Genomic DNA, 16,506 nt, shown 5'->3' on the forward strand with positions numbered 1-16,506 from the left:
TAATTATCTAGGCGTATAGCACGCAGCGCGGTCCTTATAGATCACGTTCAGCACCGTGTGGGCGGGTACCACATCCCAATGGCTACATACGTTGTCATGTGACGTTGAGATAACAACGAAGACGGTACGTTACCGCTTGCGCTTTCGCACGTCATGGGGTTACGTGCGAGGAAAAAGCTACGCTTATCATGTAGACGGTGCGGTAAACGATCGGTTACGGCCCGGAATAGGATGTTTTACACGCGTATTGTGTTGAACGCATCAGGGTCTAAATCAGCTGTTCCCGGCCTATTTACGACCACCCTATAGTTGATAACGAGAATTTTAAAAGCATGAAAGCACGTCCCAACGAATATCAAAACGCCAACAAGATGACAAACACCAATCAATTTATTGCCCGACTTGACAGCGGCTTCCCCGCTTTAGTAAGCTCATCAAAAGCCACGAGGTCGTACAAATAATCCATGCGCCATTTTTCTGCTTTCTACACACAAGTGAGTGATCATTATTGCGACGATGCGGTATTAGCAGTCCAAACAGTGAGATTGACTTAACTTACGCTCGCAGTGGCCTTGTGAGGACACCTCAATGCCTGCTTTCATGTTACGGGGGAGGGAAAAGCAAAATAGCATGTTGGCGCCTGCCCTCACTGAAGCAAAAAGTAGAAAGTAGTTTTTGTAATGAGTTTATCTCACTTGTATAAAGTTATCAATCTGACTTACACCAGAATGTCACATTGGAATAACAGGATTATGCGAAAAAGCATGGTAAACCCTACCCGTCTCTCGTAGGTCCTCATTTCGCGTTATTCATGGTCTTTTTGGGTATTTTAAGCTAAAACGGAGGATAAATTAACACAAAAAAGACGTACGTTTGTGCGGGGGACATTTTCCTAGAGAGGGAGGACGTACGGCAACCTCCATTAGTATCAATGGGGGGCGTCAAATATATCGCATTGCCGTCAACCTTACTGAATATACGAGTTTTCTCAAACAGCTGGTAGGACTGACTTCGATCGAGTCACACTCGAGTGATCGCAGCTGATTTGCGCACATCACACCGAAATTACAAGCATTCGTACGACAAGTGAGCCCGTCAGTGAACCCTGTTTTCGATTGTGGTATGTGTGCGTGGAAAAATACAGTACAATTACCAGGATTATATCACACCTCAAAATACTTTCGTGTCTAAACTTGTCGTATGGGTCAATCGAGGGGACTCACACAGATATTCCTAGTTTATCCTTGAGGACTGTATTACTGGTTAGTATTTTTATGGATCATTGACAACCGTTAGCTGTCACTATTGCACCATTTACGTGTTATACAAGGGGGCGGGCAACTTCTTCAGTCGGGCGGGCCGGACATAAGAAAATTAGGTACTTGGCGGGCCGAATTGCTGAATCGATACATTATTCGCCCACTGATCCCCATATACGAGGGATAAATCGTATTTAATCAATGTATTTTAACGACCGCAATGTCACTACAAAGCCATATCTCGCCGATAATGACGAAGACAATGTTGGTTTGAGAACAGCCTTGTTATACAGGCACCGCCGTGTTTCCTTCTCTCTAGTCAATTAACACACCGTTCAACCCATAAATAAGATTTACAAATTACTGGATTGCTTCGAAACTACCTTTGGCTCGACAGTTTTATGGGGACCTACTCTTTATAATTAGGATAGAAAGCGATTTCTCGATACCGACATTTCTTTTAAACTACTTCTACTTGAGTACTTCAGAGCTATATTTTGTGCTTTCATTTGAAGCAAATGTAGCATGTGTTGTGAAGCGCTCCAGCTATCTCGATAACCTCGCCGGAATGCGTAGTCTCGTCTGGATCTGCAGCACCTAGTACGTTGTGTCTACACAGAGAGGGATTGCAGTGACTACTTGCTTCAGTCGAGTAACGGGCGATGCCGATTTCACACACGTTCCAAAGTACATCTCGTGAGAATGATGTACTTCCACCCCGGCTATTCTCGGTACGACATTGGATCATTTGGCTGTACTAAGGTGGGTACACCCCGACAGGGTCGATCGAGTGCGCTCGATTTTATCATGTAATGGTAGCTTGGGTCGCTTTTACTATAGTCACCAATACATGTTTACACAGACCCGTATCCACGTAATAGCCTGCGCAATGCCATCGTAGGGTCATTTTTTCGACTTGACTACCTAAATACCCGACTTTCGTAATCTAGCCCCGCATTTTGTGTTACTCGTGGTGTTTTTTGGATATGTTAAGCTAACAAGGAGAACAAATTGACAGAAAGAGAGTATATTTGGGCGAAGGGGTGACATATCTGGGAAAAGGAGGACATATGCTCCCTTGAATGAGGCCGTATGGTAACCCTATTAAATAGGAGGGTCGATGGGGACATCAAATGGATCGCATTGTGTTACTGTGAACCCGAAAACGCGAGTTTTGTCAAACAGGCGGGTTGATGACTGACATCGATTGTGTCACGCTCGATTGATCACAGCTGATTTGCGTACATCTGACCACAATGAAATTACAAGTATTCAAGCGACAAGTTTGTTTGTCTGTTTGTTGGTATGGTATAGGTATTATCGTTTTGTGGTGGATAGGACTTTGCTAATATACTTCTTGTGGTGCTAAACCTGATTGCACTAATAACACCTGTATAGTTGAACATAATTCCGACAATGGGTCGATACAAGGTTTCGCTGTACGCAAATGAATATGCAACGTCATCTCCATATCGTGTAAAGATAGTAGAACTATCGTGCCTGGGTGGTCACTTGACCGTATCCAGCCCTGGCACCGAAACCGAGCAAAATAAGGTCAGTCAGCTGATCGACGGTGAAGCGAGCTATCGCCGGACTGGATGCAGCCAAATGGCCTTGAGAGTCGGATTTATGCTATATTTTACCCTCACAACATGTGGAAATAACAGGACTTTACGAGCCAGCCGGATTTTTTGGACTTTGATTTAGCAACCCGAGTCGGGGTGGAGTCAGATTTCGAAATCTCCCCGCTCATCTTTACACCTCACCGAAAGCAGGCTAGATTGCATCACGTGATCTGGCACAATTCATCCTCATTATTGCACCACCGCATACAAAGTTTCGCTGTACGCAAATTAATGTACAACGACACTCCCCTTACAGCAGTGTCTTTGAGAGTTGGATTTATGTTACATTTTACCCAGCCTAATATATGGAGAAACCAGTACTTTACGTGCCAGTCGGATTTTTTGGACTTTGATTTTGCAATCCTATAGTCGCAGTGGATTCCGATTTAGAAATCTCCCACTCTACTTTACACCTCACCTCAGGCTATAGATCGCATAACGTATGATCTACCACAATTCATTGCCATTATTGCACCACCGAGCGCGTTTCAGCCAAATAAGGTCAGCCCACTGATCCCAACGGGTCATTGTTATGGCTATTGTGTTGCGGTTACCCGATTGTTCTAAACAATGCCGATATTTCAGACTTGGAGGACATATTCTAGGTGGATCAGCACACGATCAATATTTTAATTTATATTTTCGGAATCGGTGCAACAGTAGCTTTCGATCAAGACCAGATTCAATAATTTCTGCGCTCGGGAAGATAGCTTTTGGATTGCCAGAAATCCTACAGTCGCTTACGCAAAACAATTCTTCATTCCAGCCCCGGCGAAGCGGAGCGAAGCGGAGCGAAGCTGCAAAATTGATCGTTGCCATTCCATGTTTAATTTCTATAGTAACACTCTGTCGAGTCAATATATCCGTAGTATGATGCTGCAAATATGCTCGGCGGTGTTGGCATAACATGTGTTGAGGATATGTTACGGCACACACGAGCACAACTGATTGTCTGCAGCGAAATTAGTCGAATTCGAACGACAGTGCGTGGCTGCCGAAGCAATAGTTCCTTAGCATGATATTGTAAATATGCTTGGAGGTGTTGGCATAACAAGTGTTGAGGATATGTTACGGTACACGCGAACACAACTGATTGTCTATAGCGAAATGAGTCGCTCTCGAACGACAAGTGCGTGGTGAGCTCTCGATCGATCGTACAGACGGGTAAAGCATTAGTTCGCCAACTGATCGATTCAAGTTGTACCTCGTGTACATTATACAGCATACAAAAATAATATGCCCGCGGTAAATTGTATATCATTTACAAGCACCGGCACGATTACGCTTGACCAGACGTGAAGCAGTAAAAGAACCCATCATAAATACATTGTTTGGTTGGGACTGTCTGTCCTTATGAAGACGCTAGAACGCGGTATAGGTATGGAACAGCCACATTTGTTGCTTGCACCGAATACTAGGTACGTAATACCGGGGGTTAACACGTTGATGCGAGCAAAATTGAGAATCAGCTATTTGTTTAATTACTTATTATATTCATAATGTTACTTTATTTAAGCTAATCTATGTCGGGTCGCCTAATACAAATTTCTACTAGGACATTCATTCTGATTCTCGGTATGACTCGAAATGACACACATATTTATAATAATAACAGATCATTTCTCGTTACTGTCTGGGTGGACAACAAAGCAAGCGGGTTCAAGTACGACAGTATGAGACAGACCACAAGCGTCACCTTACACAGCCGAACGTATGGACACCTAAAACACGCACCAGGATCTCATGGATCAGAAGAAAACTATACTGACGTCACGACCGGCAATTATTCCTATGACCCCCCCGTACACGAAATTGAATCAACCGCGGAACGATAAGTCAACCAGTTTGACGGGCTATTGCTCCCAGGTCATGAAATTGGACCACGGAACAACGGGTCAGGGCAGGCAACTATTATCAAGCTCCGTCGTGTACGACCGAGGTCAGCTATGGATCGTGGAAAAATACAGTAAAATTACAATGTATTATAATTAGGAGGCGAGTGGAAAAGTACAAGTAGAATGACTCAAGTTTCATGTCTGAGTACAAAGGTCAATCGAGATTCTTTGTTCGTTTTCTCTCTAGCGTCAATCCCCCTTTTTGATTGCCGCATAGCCAGAAGGGAATTCCCCTCGAGTATTGCTGCAAAACTGAGAATGAGCTAATTCTTTCATTACTTATTATATTGATAATCTTTGTTTGTTTAAGTAAATAGGGTGCATGCGCGAGTTCCGCACATTTACCTAACTACTGTCGGTCAATTCTGAACAACCCTAACCTTCGTCGTTACCTAATGTCGAATCGTAATGAAACCTATGTTGCAAAGCTGATCCACTATAACAGTTTCCATGCGTACAAAATATTTGCCATTACTTACTTTTGCTTGAAATATGCTAACTGATTGCCTCGACTGCTACATTGTCGATAACTTGCTCTTATTTTACTTGTACCTCTATGTCAATGAATTATACGCTACAAATTGAGATTTATCATGTTTTGTCAATGCAGCCGGGTAATTCTGACACCGATGACCAAATATCTGAATTGTCTTGGAGCGAGTTGATTTCGTCCAAACCCATGACATACCAGGAAAAGGTGGATGCCCAGTTTAAGACGGTAATTAGGATGTTATTCCTTTTGGATTAGTCAGGATGTGTTTTATTTCGATAAGAAAACTGCGGTGGTTCTTGGTGAAATGAACTGAGGTCTGGGCCTTTTTTTTATTTGGTATTGGTGCCGGGATTTGTGTAGATTACAAGAAAGAAATTCCGATGCTGTGTTTGTGATCGGGAATCGCATTATGACGTTGTTTGCGTTTCAGAATTACGCTTCGACCAGCAAATCCCCTCAGCCAAGCAGCGGGAACTCTTCAAAGGTAACGATTCGCACTCATCGATTTGGTCATTCGCACTGCTTGTGTTTTCTATCAATGCACTTCCAGTTTGATACGCCATTTCATATGACCAACTCCACAGGCACCTTCCTACCACATTGCGTAGTCGACTTGGTTACCGCCATTGTGTTAATAAGATTAGTAGTCTTATGATAACAAAACTACTTGAACTAGAATTCTAAAAAGTATCTGAAATACAAAATTTAGCGTAGAATACAGTATTTGCCGATGTGGTCATAGTAGTTACCGTTGGTACCAAAGTCAATGTCAAAGTAAGGCGAAATTTTCAATCTAGTTGCAGTTTCAAAGTGGAAAACAATATTCTAGATTTAGCTATGCCCAAAAAACTGAAAACTGTGAAGTTCATGTGCGGGTGACCACCAGATCTGTGGACTCGGAGTCGGTGGAGACGGAGATGGAGTTTCGCTCATTTTCCCTCAATGGAGTCGGAGTCGCTTTTTAGAACGCCTTGGAGTCGGAGTCGTGAAAAAAGTACTGGCTGGAGACGGAGTTGGAGTTTGTGAAAATGCTCCTAACTCCGACTCCGACTTCTTTAATATGAATACAAGTGCTTCCAAACATCTCTTAAATTTACTATTAGAAAATAAAATAAGATTTGTATGTAGAAACAAACATTTTAATTAGTAACGATATTGATAAAATTGGAAATTTATTGCAAATTACATAGAGAAAGAAAATTTCAACCGATTCGCGTCCAACACAAAATTACTGATGGAGTCGCAAATTGGTGCAACTTTTGGAATTATATTATGAAAGAGTAAATACATCGTCTGGTATTGTAAGTGACAACGTCACCTGTAAAAGTGATGCAAATATAACCAAACGTAGGCTAAGTAGCAAGTAGCTGAGCTGCTTGGGTCGAACGAATGTTTGAGAAAGAGTGCAGGTATGCTACATGCTATTTGACTACTCCCTAAATGTGCTTCCCGATCACCGATTATTAGTAGTCAGAGAGCTTGTTCTTGTCATCGGTATAGTGTGTAGTGAGATAATATGTACATTGTACATCTCAGTATTAGTTGTTTACTTATACAATTGCTAGAATAACTACAGCCAGGACCGTAACAGCTGCACCCCAAACCCCAAATTGGGCAAGCTCGAAGGGAGCCCGAAATTATTTCGTGAATTAACATACAGTATAAAGTTTTGTCAAATTTATGCAATTTTTTTTCGGGCCATATACGCGCGATATAACGTTGCCAAATATCTTGATTATCGGGCACCCTTCCCCCAGGAAATAATACACACGATATGAAGAAATCGGTATTTCGGCGTAGGCTATTACCGTGCCATGACGGACCAAGACAAATGAAATTTTAGACTTCAAGACTTTTAGACTTCGAGAAGTGTGCCAGAACCATCGTCAGCGAGAAAACTTTGGCTGAAAAGGACTGCCCTTATGCTGACCGTAAACTTCGATATATATCGATATACATTTAATTGTCCATAGGCGCTTAAATGGCTGGCGCCGAATGTTCCTGTCCGGACAATCTGAACCCCACAATACAAATGCCATCCCGTTCAGAAAAAATAATTAGCCAGTGAAGAAATGCCAATTTGAAATCTTGTGCGTCTTTGAGTTTAATAAGTTTGGACGATTTCAATATTTTTTGACATAGCAGACAGGAGGTCACGAAATAACATCATGCAACGAAGTCATTATACCAACAAGTCCGCCCGAATATGTTTAATTATTATTTACGGTCCCTACATTTTCCAATACGCCACACACAGGTCTACTGGTAAATCTGATTACGTGAGAAGAGAGAGGATACAAAATTGATTTCAATGTATATGCTATTCCCGATAAAATTGACCGATTTAATCGTGAATTACAGAAAATTTTCGCGCTTGGCGCGGTTAGACGTTAGGACTTTTTTTTTGGTGGGGGGACTGACAAAGTGCTGTTTCAGTCCTGTCTAGAGCTGCATTTATATTGTTTTATCCAAATTTTAATTTTACAGGATGGGATATAGTTAATGTTTGAATTATTCATGCATATTAGAGTACCAGTGGCCTGTCTATGTTATAAAAACAATAGCGTATGAAAATGGGAATAATATTTCGAAATGAATATTTCCATGATAATTGCACAGTGAATATTTCGAGATGTGCCACAACGAAACAATTTTGCATGCCACCATGAGCAATATGTTTGCAGATGTTTAATGGTTATATGAAAGTCATTCAACCGTCCCTGAAGCATATAGTTTCGAAGTAAATTTGTAGTACTGTTAGAGTCGGAGTCGGAGTTTTGTGAGTAAAATAGTCGGAGTCGGATCCGGAAACGGAATTGCTACGTTTAAAGACTCTGAAGTCGGAGTCAGAGTCGGTCCATTTAAAATGTCTGGAGTCGGAATCGGAGTTGGAGTCGGTGGAAAAATTTACCGACTCCACAGCCCTGGTGACCACAGGTGCGGCAGACCACAGCATTTCTAAAAAGGGGCGCTGGGGAGAAAAGGTAAAGAACCACTGGCCTAGCCGATGCAAATAAAAGGCATACACGCTGAAATAAAAGTATTTGGAGATAGCACAACATATAAAAGGACAAGCGATAAAAATAAGGTGGCATGTGTCGGGAAACTAGGTCGATAGCCTATATCCGGTCGTGGTATGGTTGTCTCAAGTAAGAGTGTAAAGTAAAAGTAGTATTGGCATAAAATCTTATTACCTTGAGTAACTAGCTCAAGTATGCAAGGCCTACATGAACATTGCGAAAAACAAGTACTTTTTTTTACCACCTCTGGTATGTTGCAACTATGCTTATTGTTTCAGTGCTCTGTGGTTATGATACTATAGTCATATCGTTGGTCATATCGTTATGTGAGATCGTCAAAATTGACTTTATGGATTGGATAGCGTTTCCTATTGCTATTGTTTAGACATCAGAAAGCTCATCATCATCAGACAGTGAAGCAGATCCCGTAGAACTACTTGGAAAACAAGCGGACCTGGAAATACAGACTGTAAACTCCGACGAAATTAACAGAAAGAAATTCAAGAGAGTCTTGAAAGAGTTTGATAAAGAACAGAAAACGATAGCAAGGAAAGAACGGAAGGAGGAGAAAGCTTTAAGGAAAAAGGAAAAAGCTTTAAGGAAGAAGCAGAAGAGGAAAGAAAAGAAAGAGAGGAAGCTCATCGAAAGAAATAGCAAGAAAGAAAGGAAAGAACATCGCAGGATAGTGAACGACTTTCTTCGTACCCAGGACAAAGAGGATAAAATGCAAATGAAACTGGAGAGGGAGAAGGAAATAAAAGAAAGGCGAGAGGCGGGCAAAAGCAGCGGGGTGTCTGTGAGAAAAGTGTGGCGGGCGCCGCAGAAATGGTTTCCAGGCACAGTGAAACTGGAAGACCAGTTCGACAAGATAGAGAGGCAACATCGAAAAGAGAGAAAGGAGAAGAGAGAGAAAGAGCGACAGGAAAGGAAAAAGAAAGAGAAGTTGGAGGAAGACCTGAGAGCGATTGCGTTGTCGTTGAGAGAGGTCGACAGGAGAGCGCGTGGGATCTCTTCCAGGTTTCTAAGGGGGCAGTCGTCGTCAAAAAGACACGGTGAGTCCTTGAAGTAGGGTCTTCGTACGTTTGAGCCGGAATCGCATGTTGAATTTCAGATTCCCCCAATCGATATCAGCGCGAAGAAAATTTAACGGACGAGTATTTCGAGCCCCCCATCCGCTTAGCTTGGGAAGGGAATTACTGTCCTGGTGAGTGAAATTCTGCTATGCCGATTTACTTTCGTGAGGACCGATTATATCTGACCCGTAAAACGTATCGCTTGTGCGACAAAACTTTACCGAGCAAGTCAAAGCCACTCGGATTTGTTAAGTGGTGCATTGCGCGCGATTCAGATGTTTTCGATAGTAATTGACCATGCTGACGCGATTGGTTGTCGGTGTTGTAAAATGCATTCTATTCAGAAATTCACTCCTGGGGGAGCAGAACTTCAACAGACAATTGAATATTGTCTTCATTGCATAATGCATTCCAAACGAATGTTTTCGGCTGACACTGGTCATGTGTAATCGTCAGCAAACATTTCGAAGAACTTCGAAGATCGCATTACCAAATATGACGTCACTAGTGTTAAAAATCCGAATATTCGAGGCGATCAGATGGCTTCAGCTAAATGTACAATTTTTAAATTGTACACTAACCATTTCTGATGAGTCTCAGCCGAAAATGTTCGGGTTTATTTCAATACGAACAAAACGAAAATTCATTGCAGAGAAGCCTTCGAATAGCAATGTGACGCGCACCTTGGTGCAACCTCTGAAGGTGTTTGAGCACACGGGATTCGAAGAACGACTGGCTTCTACGATTGAGACCGGGGTTCGCGTTATCATCGAGAAGCAGAGGCTTTTAGGTGACTTAAAAATATATGTAATTCCTTCGACGTTCAGAAATGTCGAATTCAAACTAGCGTGAAAATAAATCAAGGAGCAGAACCAGCCGGTTTGACTTTGTTAGCCTACCCTTAAAAGAGAAATCGTTCCGCGCCCATGTCTGCAATAATTTGATCTTCGATTTTACAAATATATAACTTGCGATTTTCGCCGCATTGTTAAATTGACACCAGACCGGACCTTCCAAATTAGATGACGAATCCCTGAAATTTTCATCCGGTGCCAGCGACGACTTGATCTCCATCAACACTATAGTTATATAAGACATGGCGTGTAACATTCTTTCATTAGGCAAATCGAAGGGAAGCGAGGAAGAAAAGAAAAAGTTCAAGGAGTTCTTTGCATTTGGCGAACCGGTGAGATCAGCATTCTCATCTATTCTGATTTGATATTATTGTTTTTATAGAGTAGACCAGGGGTTCTCAACCCGCGGCCCGCGGGCCGCATGCGGCCCACAGACGGTTATTTTGCGGCCCGCGACGTCTTTCATTACGAACGCAATTACTACTGGCAGTATTGTTACATATTAATTGTACTTGTAATTGTTATTGACTACCGTACTCATTATTTATTGTGTTCTAGTTTCTTGATATATGCTCGAGTTGATTGCTATTGTTTTGAATTAATATTCGGCTTGACTCTTGTTCAAGAGAATCCCGCTGTGTAGTACACTTTTAAAGAGTGTTTCACTCGCCGCGAATGGTTTGAACAGAAACAAGACAAGGAACTGGAAATTAAACAGCGAAAACTGGGTTTGTAACTCTGCGTGGAAAAATTTGCTTTATCAGATATAAATGGAGAGCCGAAGTGTCATATTTGTCGGCGAACAGTTGTCGTGACGAAGCGTAGAAGCTTAAAATGATGCCACGACAGTTTCTTCTGTATAGTTACACACATCGCCTGATCTTAGAAAACGTTACCTGCTAGGTGTCAAGCCGGAAATACATAATCAGAGGCGTTGTTAAAATTGTCGACGACGTTACAGACGCATCCTTCAAAATTGCTTGGAATATCGCTAAACCCACGAAATATGCTAGAGAAGGTGTTATTTCAATGAAACTTTAACATACTGTGTGAATATTCGCTGTGTCTGAATCGTAGCAGCGAGGACAAACATCACCTGACAAATTTCGAAGCTACAGTTATCTGATTCAATCGTGACCAGAAGAGTAACAATAATGTCAGTCGATCTTTTATCGCATGTTCTGAAACACGTTGCCGCGTATAGACTCACTTTAGCCGCCTAGCATTGGACGAATCCACCGACTTCAATGACATTGCATAGCTAATCATCTCGGCGCATTTTATCAGAGTGGACACATTTGCAGAGAAAATGCTGACAGGGCAAACGTGGAGAGGGGACCAGCATAAATCATCAACTTCACAAAGCTGCCTTCTGTAACTATTGTTGCAGGGCTACAGCCATGGAAGGAAAGAAGGGTTGATTGGTTGATTGGTTTGCTCATAAATGACCCCAGACGCCAAACTCATATCACTGAAAGTTCGATAATTACTTTTATAACGAAAAATAACCGTAATTGTATATTTGCTCGCTAACGCACGCAATGAAACAGAGTTGGTTTCTCGGATGGAAGGGTTTGAAGTTGTGATCAGATCAGTTGACCCTACCCAGAGTCATATCGATCACACCCTGGCCTACACCGTTAAGTTACTTGTTATGATTTCATGCGCCAATGTGATTTTCTTTACGGTTGGACGAATCAATAAATATTTCTCTCTTTCTCATATACCGACTTGGCAACGAATGCAACGCACGCTCCATGAAGGGATTTACCTGCACCGCTGGAAGATGCATATTCTCACAATAAAACAGCAACTGCAAACTTACGAACGTTGTCCATTAACGCTTTGGAAAGCATAAAAATGTACTAAATGCCAGTTTACGACTGGCAAATAGGCTACAGTAGCCTAGATTCAATATTAGACCACAAATACATGGTAATAATTTTCTGCGGCCCGCGGCGTCTTTTGCTGTTAAAATGCGGCCCGTTATACAAGGGAAGTTGAGAACCCCTGGAGTAGACTATTCGACTCCTGGCACGGATTGGAAGATGTTTTTATATTCGGAGTCATTGCACATTCGATTCTTTACTGATTAGATAAAAGAAATGTTTTTTAAACTAGATTTTGCGTGACCGTAATTACACTGCTTCAGTCATTTGCGCAAAGCACTCACTCGGTAGCAGGCTTTGGTTTGACCAGGCCTGGATTACATACCAGTAAAATGGACATGATTGTCAATTTTCAATGCTTCCTGTATGACTTGACCTGTGTGACAGGTCATTATTAAGAGTAAATGTTTGGAACACATCAATTTCAACCAGAAAGTGAATAGTATTTATAATCTAAAGTTCTGTCCATTTCTTTCTAGATCCCGAAGACACTAGGATACTATCCTGCTGAATATTTGCAGAAACGTAAGTGCTCTATCATTGCTATCATGTCGTGCAAACAAGGTTTGAAATGGATGCAACACAACTACCGGCGCCATCAGCATTTCAGAAAAACAATCGAGAGAGAGATACTAAGTATTCGAACAACTGAAAAACACAGTATGTTTTATTACACACACGCAACATATGTATGCTTACATTTAAAACGAACGGTGCTTTAAAACATGTTTTATGCAGTGTTTTAAACAAATGCATTTAAAAAATTGTGGTTTTTGAAACGTTGTATAATCATGCCATAATTGTGCAATTACGTTTAGTATGAGCCTATACGGACGATTTGCACCCACTATAGTCGACGTATACCAGGGGTCACCAACATGCGGCCCGCCAAGTCATATTCTGTGGCCCGCGACCTGATTTGAGAATTAGGAAGAAAGCTAAGAAAACCAATTTGAAATGCTGAAATTCATTACAGTTTCAACATGTTGTTGTTGATGTTTCAAAATAAGCTATTCTCTTGTGCCCAACATCACTATTCGTCATTATAGCTAAAACGGCTGTGGTGATGGCAACAGCATTCCATCGAGGGAGAATCAGCTGATGTGAATGGGCATATCGTCTTGACTTGCAATGGCCGAAACACTGCCAAAACCGAGACGCATAGAAAACGGCTTAAGGCAGTGGTTCCCAAACTGGGGAGCGCGCGCCCCTTGTGGGGGTGCGAAAGCATCTGAAGGGGAGGCGGAGATGCGCTCAAATGAAATTTTTTTCGCGCTCGGCGCGATTTACCTCTATTTCATAGTTATTGCTATGTTTATAGTCCGGAATTAATCTTATAGAATTATGTTATCAACAGCCATAACCTTCCATGCCATCAAACTAGCCGTTGGGATTGCTCGCATTCTGGTTGCATTTTGTGATATGACGACTTTTCAGTATCATAAAGGGGTGTGTGTTTAAAAAAAGTTTGAGAACCACTGGCTTAGGGTTCCCACAAGATCAAGCTTTACGTCGAGATGGTCTTTCAGCTCGTAACGTATCTCGCTAGTCCCAATATCGATTCCTAGTCGCTGAAAAGCGTTTCCAGGTATCGTGCACAGCTCACAGTTCAACATAAAATATAATTGGTGATAATGATTTTTGTTGTATTTGTTTTCCTTTAATGAAATATTATTTCTTTTGTGGTCAAATATGCCCATCGCCTATGTTAGATAGCTCACCGTTGTGCTGACGTAGAGTTTTAGAACGTGGTTGCCTATTTTACATCGATATCGAATTCATGCGGCCCGCGGCCTCCACGAAGTTTGGAAAGTGGCCCGCGACCCGTTTTGAGTTGGCGACCCCTGACGTATACGATATGGAGTGTCTGTAACCCTAAAAAGTGTCGATGGTTCAACAGTTATAGCAAGATATATATCATTGGTACGGAATGGACGTTCTGATGATGATGACCGCCGACCGTAAAAATGCCGCTTAACGATGTAGTCCTGGTTAAAGATATTCTTGGTCTGTTTAAGGCAGTGGTTGGAAGCCTTTTCCGTCGAAGGAGCCATATATACCCTGTATTTTCAATAGTCAACTCAACAGTCATATTTGAAGATTCGCAACGTCATGACTGTTTTTAACAAGGGCCATGTTATAAACATGTCTGGTTTTTGTTGTTTCGTGATTATGTTTTAAATGCAACCCTAAGTATATGGAATGGTATATGTGACAGGGGGTGACTGATACTCATGTCACAAACGAAATTTTCTATAACTACCGTCCTATAAGAAGCTATTACTGCGGCATATACTCATTTTCCCTGATATCCTACCGAGCTCATTGATGGAAACATATTGTTCGACACTTAAAATAACTTGCCTAATTATTTGCATCAAGAGAGATACCTGGAAACATATTTACCGGAGCATTGCATGATAAGCAATGTTAGCTCTAAGCTGCGCACGAGCGCAAATGCGCAGTGCTGACGTGGTATCGGCGCACAGAAAATCCAATTTGCGCACAAAAAGTCCAAAGTGATGACCTTATTTTAGTCGTTACGCACTGTTGTCCAAGGGTCTGCGCAGCGAGTTGGTGAGTGTGCGCGGACTCGTCAAAAATTAGAGGGAACATTGATGATAAGGCCCTAACAGCATGATAATGAACAATAATCTGATCCTAAAAACAGTCTCGAACTTGCTTATTCAATCTTAAAGTATACTCTTTCATTTATCAACTAGATGACAGCATACGAAGACCCTACCCATAATCGCTGATGAAATAACAGCACCGTAACTATTGTCGCGATTTATCGAGCGAATATAATTTTGTACCATCTATGAATGTTTTCTTCGTAAACCTTTTTTGCATTTGGTGTCTTGCAGGCGTGAACGTTCCGATTCCACAGAACGTGTTGAAGGCTTCGGAAAAAGTGAAGCTCCACCGATTCTTCAAAGCAGCTGACCGAAGCAAAGTCCGAGAACTAAAAGGCCTGAATGTCTTGTGGGACTACATATTGTGCTTTCACCCTGGCATACCTGGTGCTACGTGTAAGATTTTTTTGGCCATTTAGACAACAATGCTATATTAGCATAGTTCTATATTTGTTCATAAGCTTGTCGAAATTATTGGAATTTTCAAATTCATAGATTTCACCTTCCAATTTATCCAGCTCAATCGTAAAATATTTGATGTCTATGCCTGAGAGAAAAAACTCCCTGTATGCTCATCTTGGGGAATTCTGAATTACGGAAATTACGCTTGTTTAAAATAGAAGGTCACTGCGATGCAACATATGGCATAGGCTACTCGTCATGAATAAGTTAAAGTGTCAGCTTTCTTCGCTGTTTAAACCATTGTCCTTCTAGGCAAGCATGTACCAAGACTTGATCTGAAAGCAGCATTAGAGAAAATTAATTTCTCTATACAAGAATATGCAGTCGTCACTGCTGGTAAAATGATGGAGGTTTTGGATCGAGCAGACGAAGTTTGAGTCCTGGTAAGTACAATCAACCGTTTGTTATTTGATAAGTTGGCAATGTGTCTGCAATGCGGTTACGTAACTTCCCAATGCGTAATTACACTGTGATGTTTGTTGAAACGTTTTCATTTTTCCCCCTCTATTCAGAATCCGCCTACATCTGCAGCTTCGAAGACGTCTGTATATTTTTGAATTCAAAATGCAATTTTGTGCTTGGATGTAATAAAATATGAAACGTATAAGTGGGTGGAATAAGTTGAGCGTCTTAAAAGCGGAGATCGTGTTGCTTTCCTAGACCAGTAGATGTTGTCAAAGTCGTTAATATTGGTAGTTGAGTAGAAGTACAAGTGACGCTGTAATTTCAAACTCAATTACGATTGGAAGTAGGGTTTTTGAATATCTACGTAAGTGGAAGTAGTAAATTAAGGTATGAAAAGTAGTTTGAAGAAGTCGATTTGGTTGCATAATTTTAGTGTGACTACTTTTGGAATTGCTGAATGGAACCTTGCAACTAGCGCAAAATAACACTACAAATAAGTGGTGTTTTTGAAAATTTATTTAGTTGCCGTGATACATTCCTATTGCAATGTAGGCAGGTAACTCACAAATTTTGTTCGCGAGCGACTTACGCAAACGCGATTATGATGTAAAGTTTTTGACTACTCGTATCATAGTGACAAGTCTCACGAACCATCAATGGGCCGGGCAGTGCTTAACCACTAGGTGTACTTTGCCGAAGCAATGTGTGGGTAATCCACCTCTTGTGTACAGATCTCGCAACTATAGGAGTCGCCTTCTGTACCAGATTTATCTAGATCTATAGGGCACATTATGTTTTGCATTAAATATCACCCTTTTGCTTTGTTCGTCAGCAACTTGTTTATTGTCTGGCCTGCTGTGGATCTCACGTGTCATGCGTCCCTTTCAGTCAATAG

The 16,506-nt window shown here is 41.5% G+C and overlaps 1 protein-coding gene across 1 annotated transcript; it reads left to right on the forward strand.

The window, feature by feature from the left end:
- Positions 1-5,264: 5,264 nt before the first annotated feature.
- Positions 5,265-15,813, forward strand: LOC145456286 (uncharacterized). Its single transcript, XM_080334365.1, has 10 exons — positions 5,265-5,497; positions 5,703-5,756; positions 8,678-9,344; positions 9,404-9,496; positions 10,018-10,155; positions 10,487-10,551; positions 12,588-12,633; positions 14,976-15,140; positions 15,459-15,589; positions 15,719-15,813. Exons 1-9 carry the CDS (start codon positions 5,336-5,338, stop codon positions 15,581-15,583), a joined length of 1,515 nt encoding a protein of 504 aa, XP_080190491.1. The 5' UTR covers positions 5,265-5,335; the 3' UTR covers positions 15,584-15,589; positions 15,719-15,813.
- Positions 15,814-16,506: the final 693 nt, after the last annotated feature.

This window comes from Botryllus schlosseri, chromosome 14 (assembly GCF_051294905.1).
Source record: "Botryllus schlosseri isolate E-star chromosome 14, Bs_hap1, whole genome shotgun sequence".
In the NCBI taxonomy this organism is placed as follows: Eukaryota; Metazoa; Chordata; class Ascidiacea; order Stolidobranchia; family Styelidae; genus Botryllus; species Botryllus schlosseri.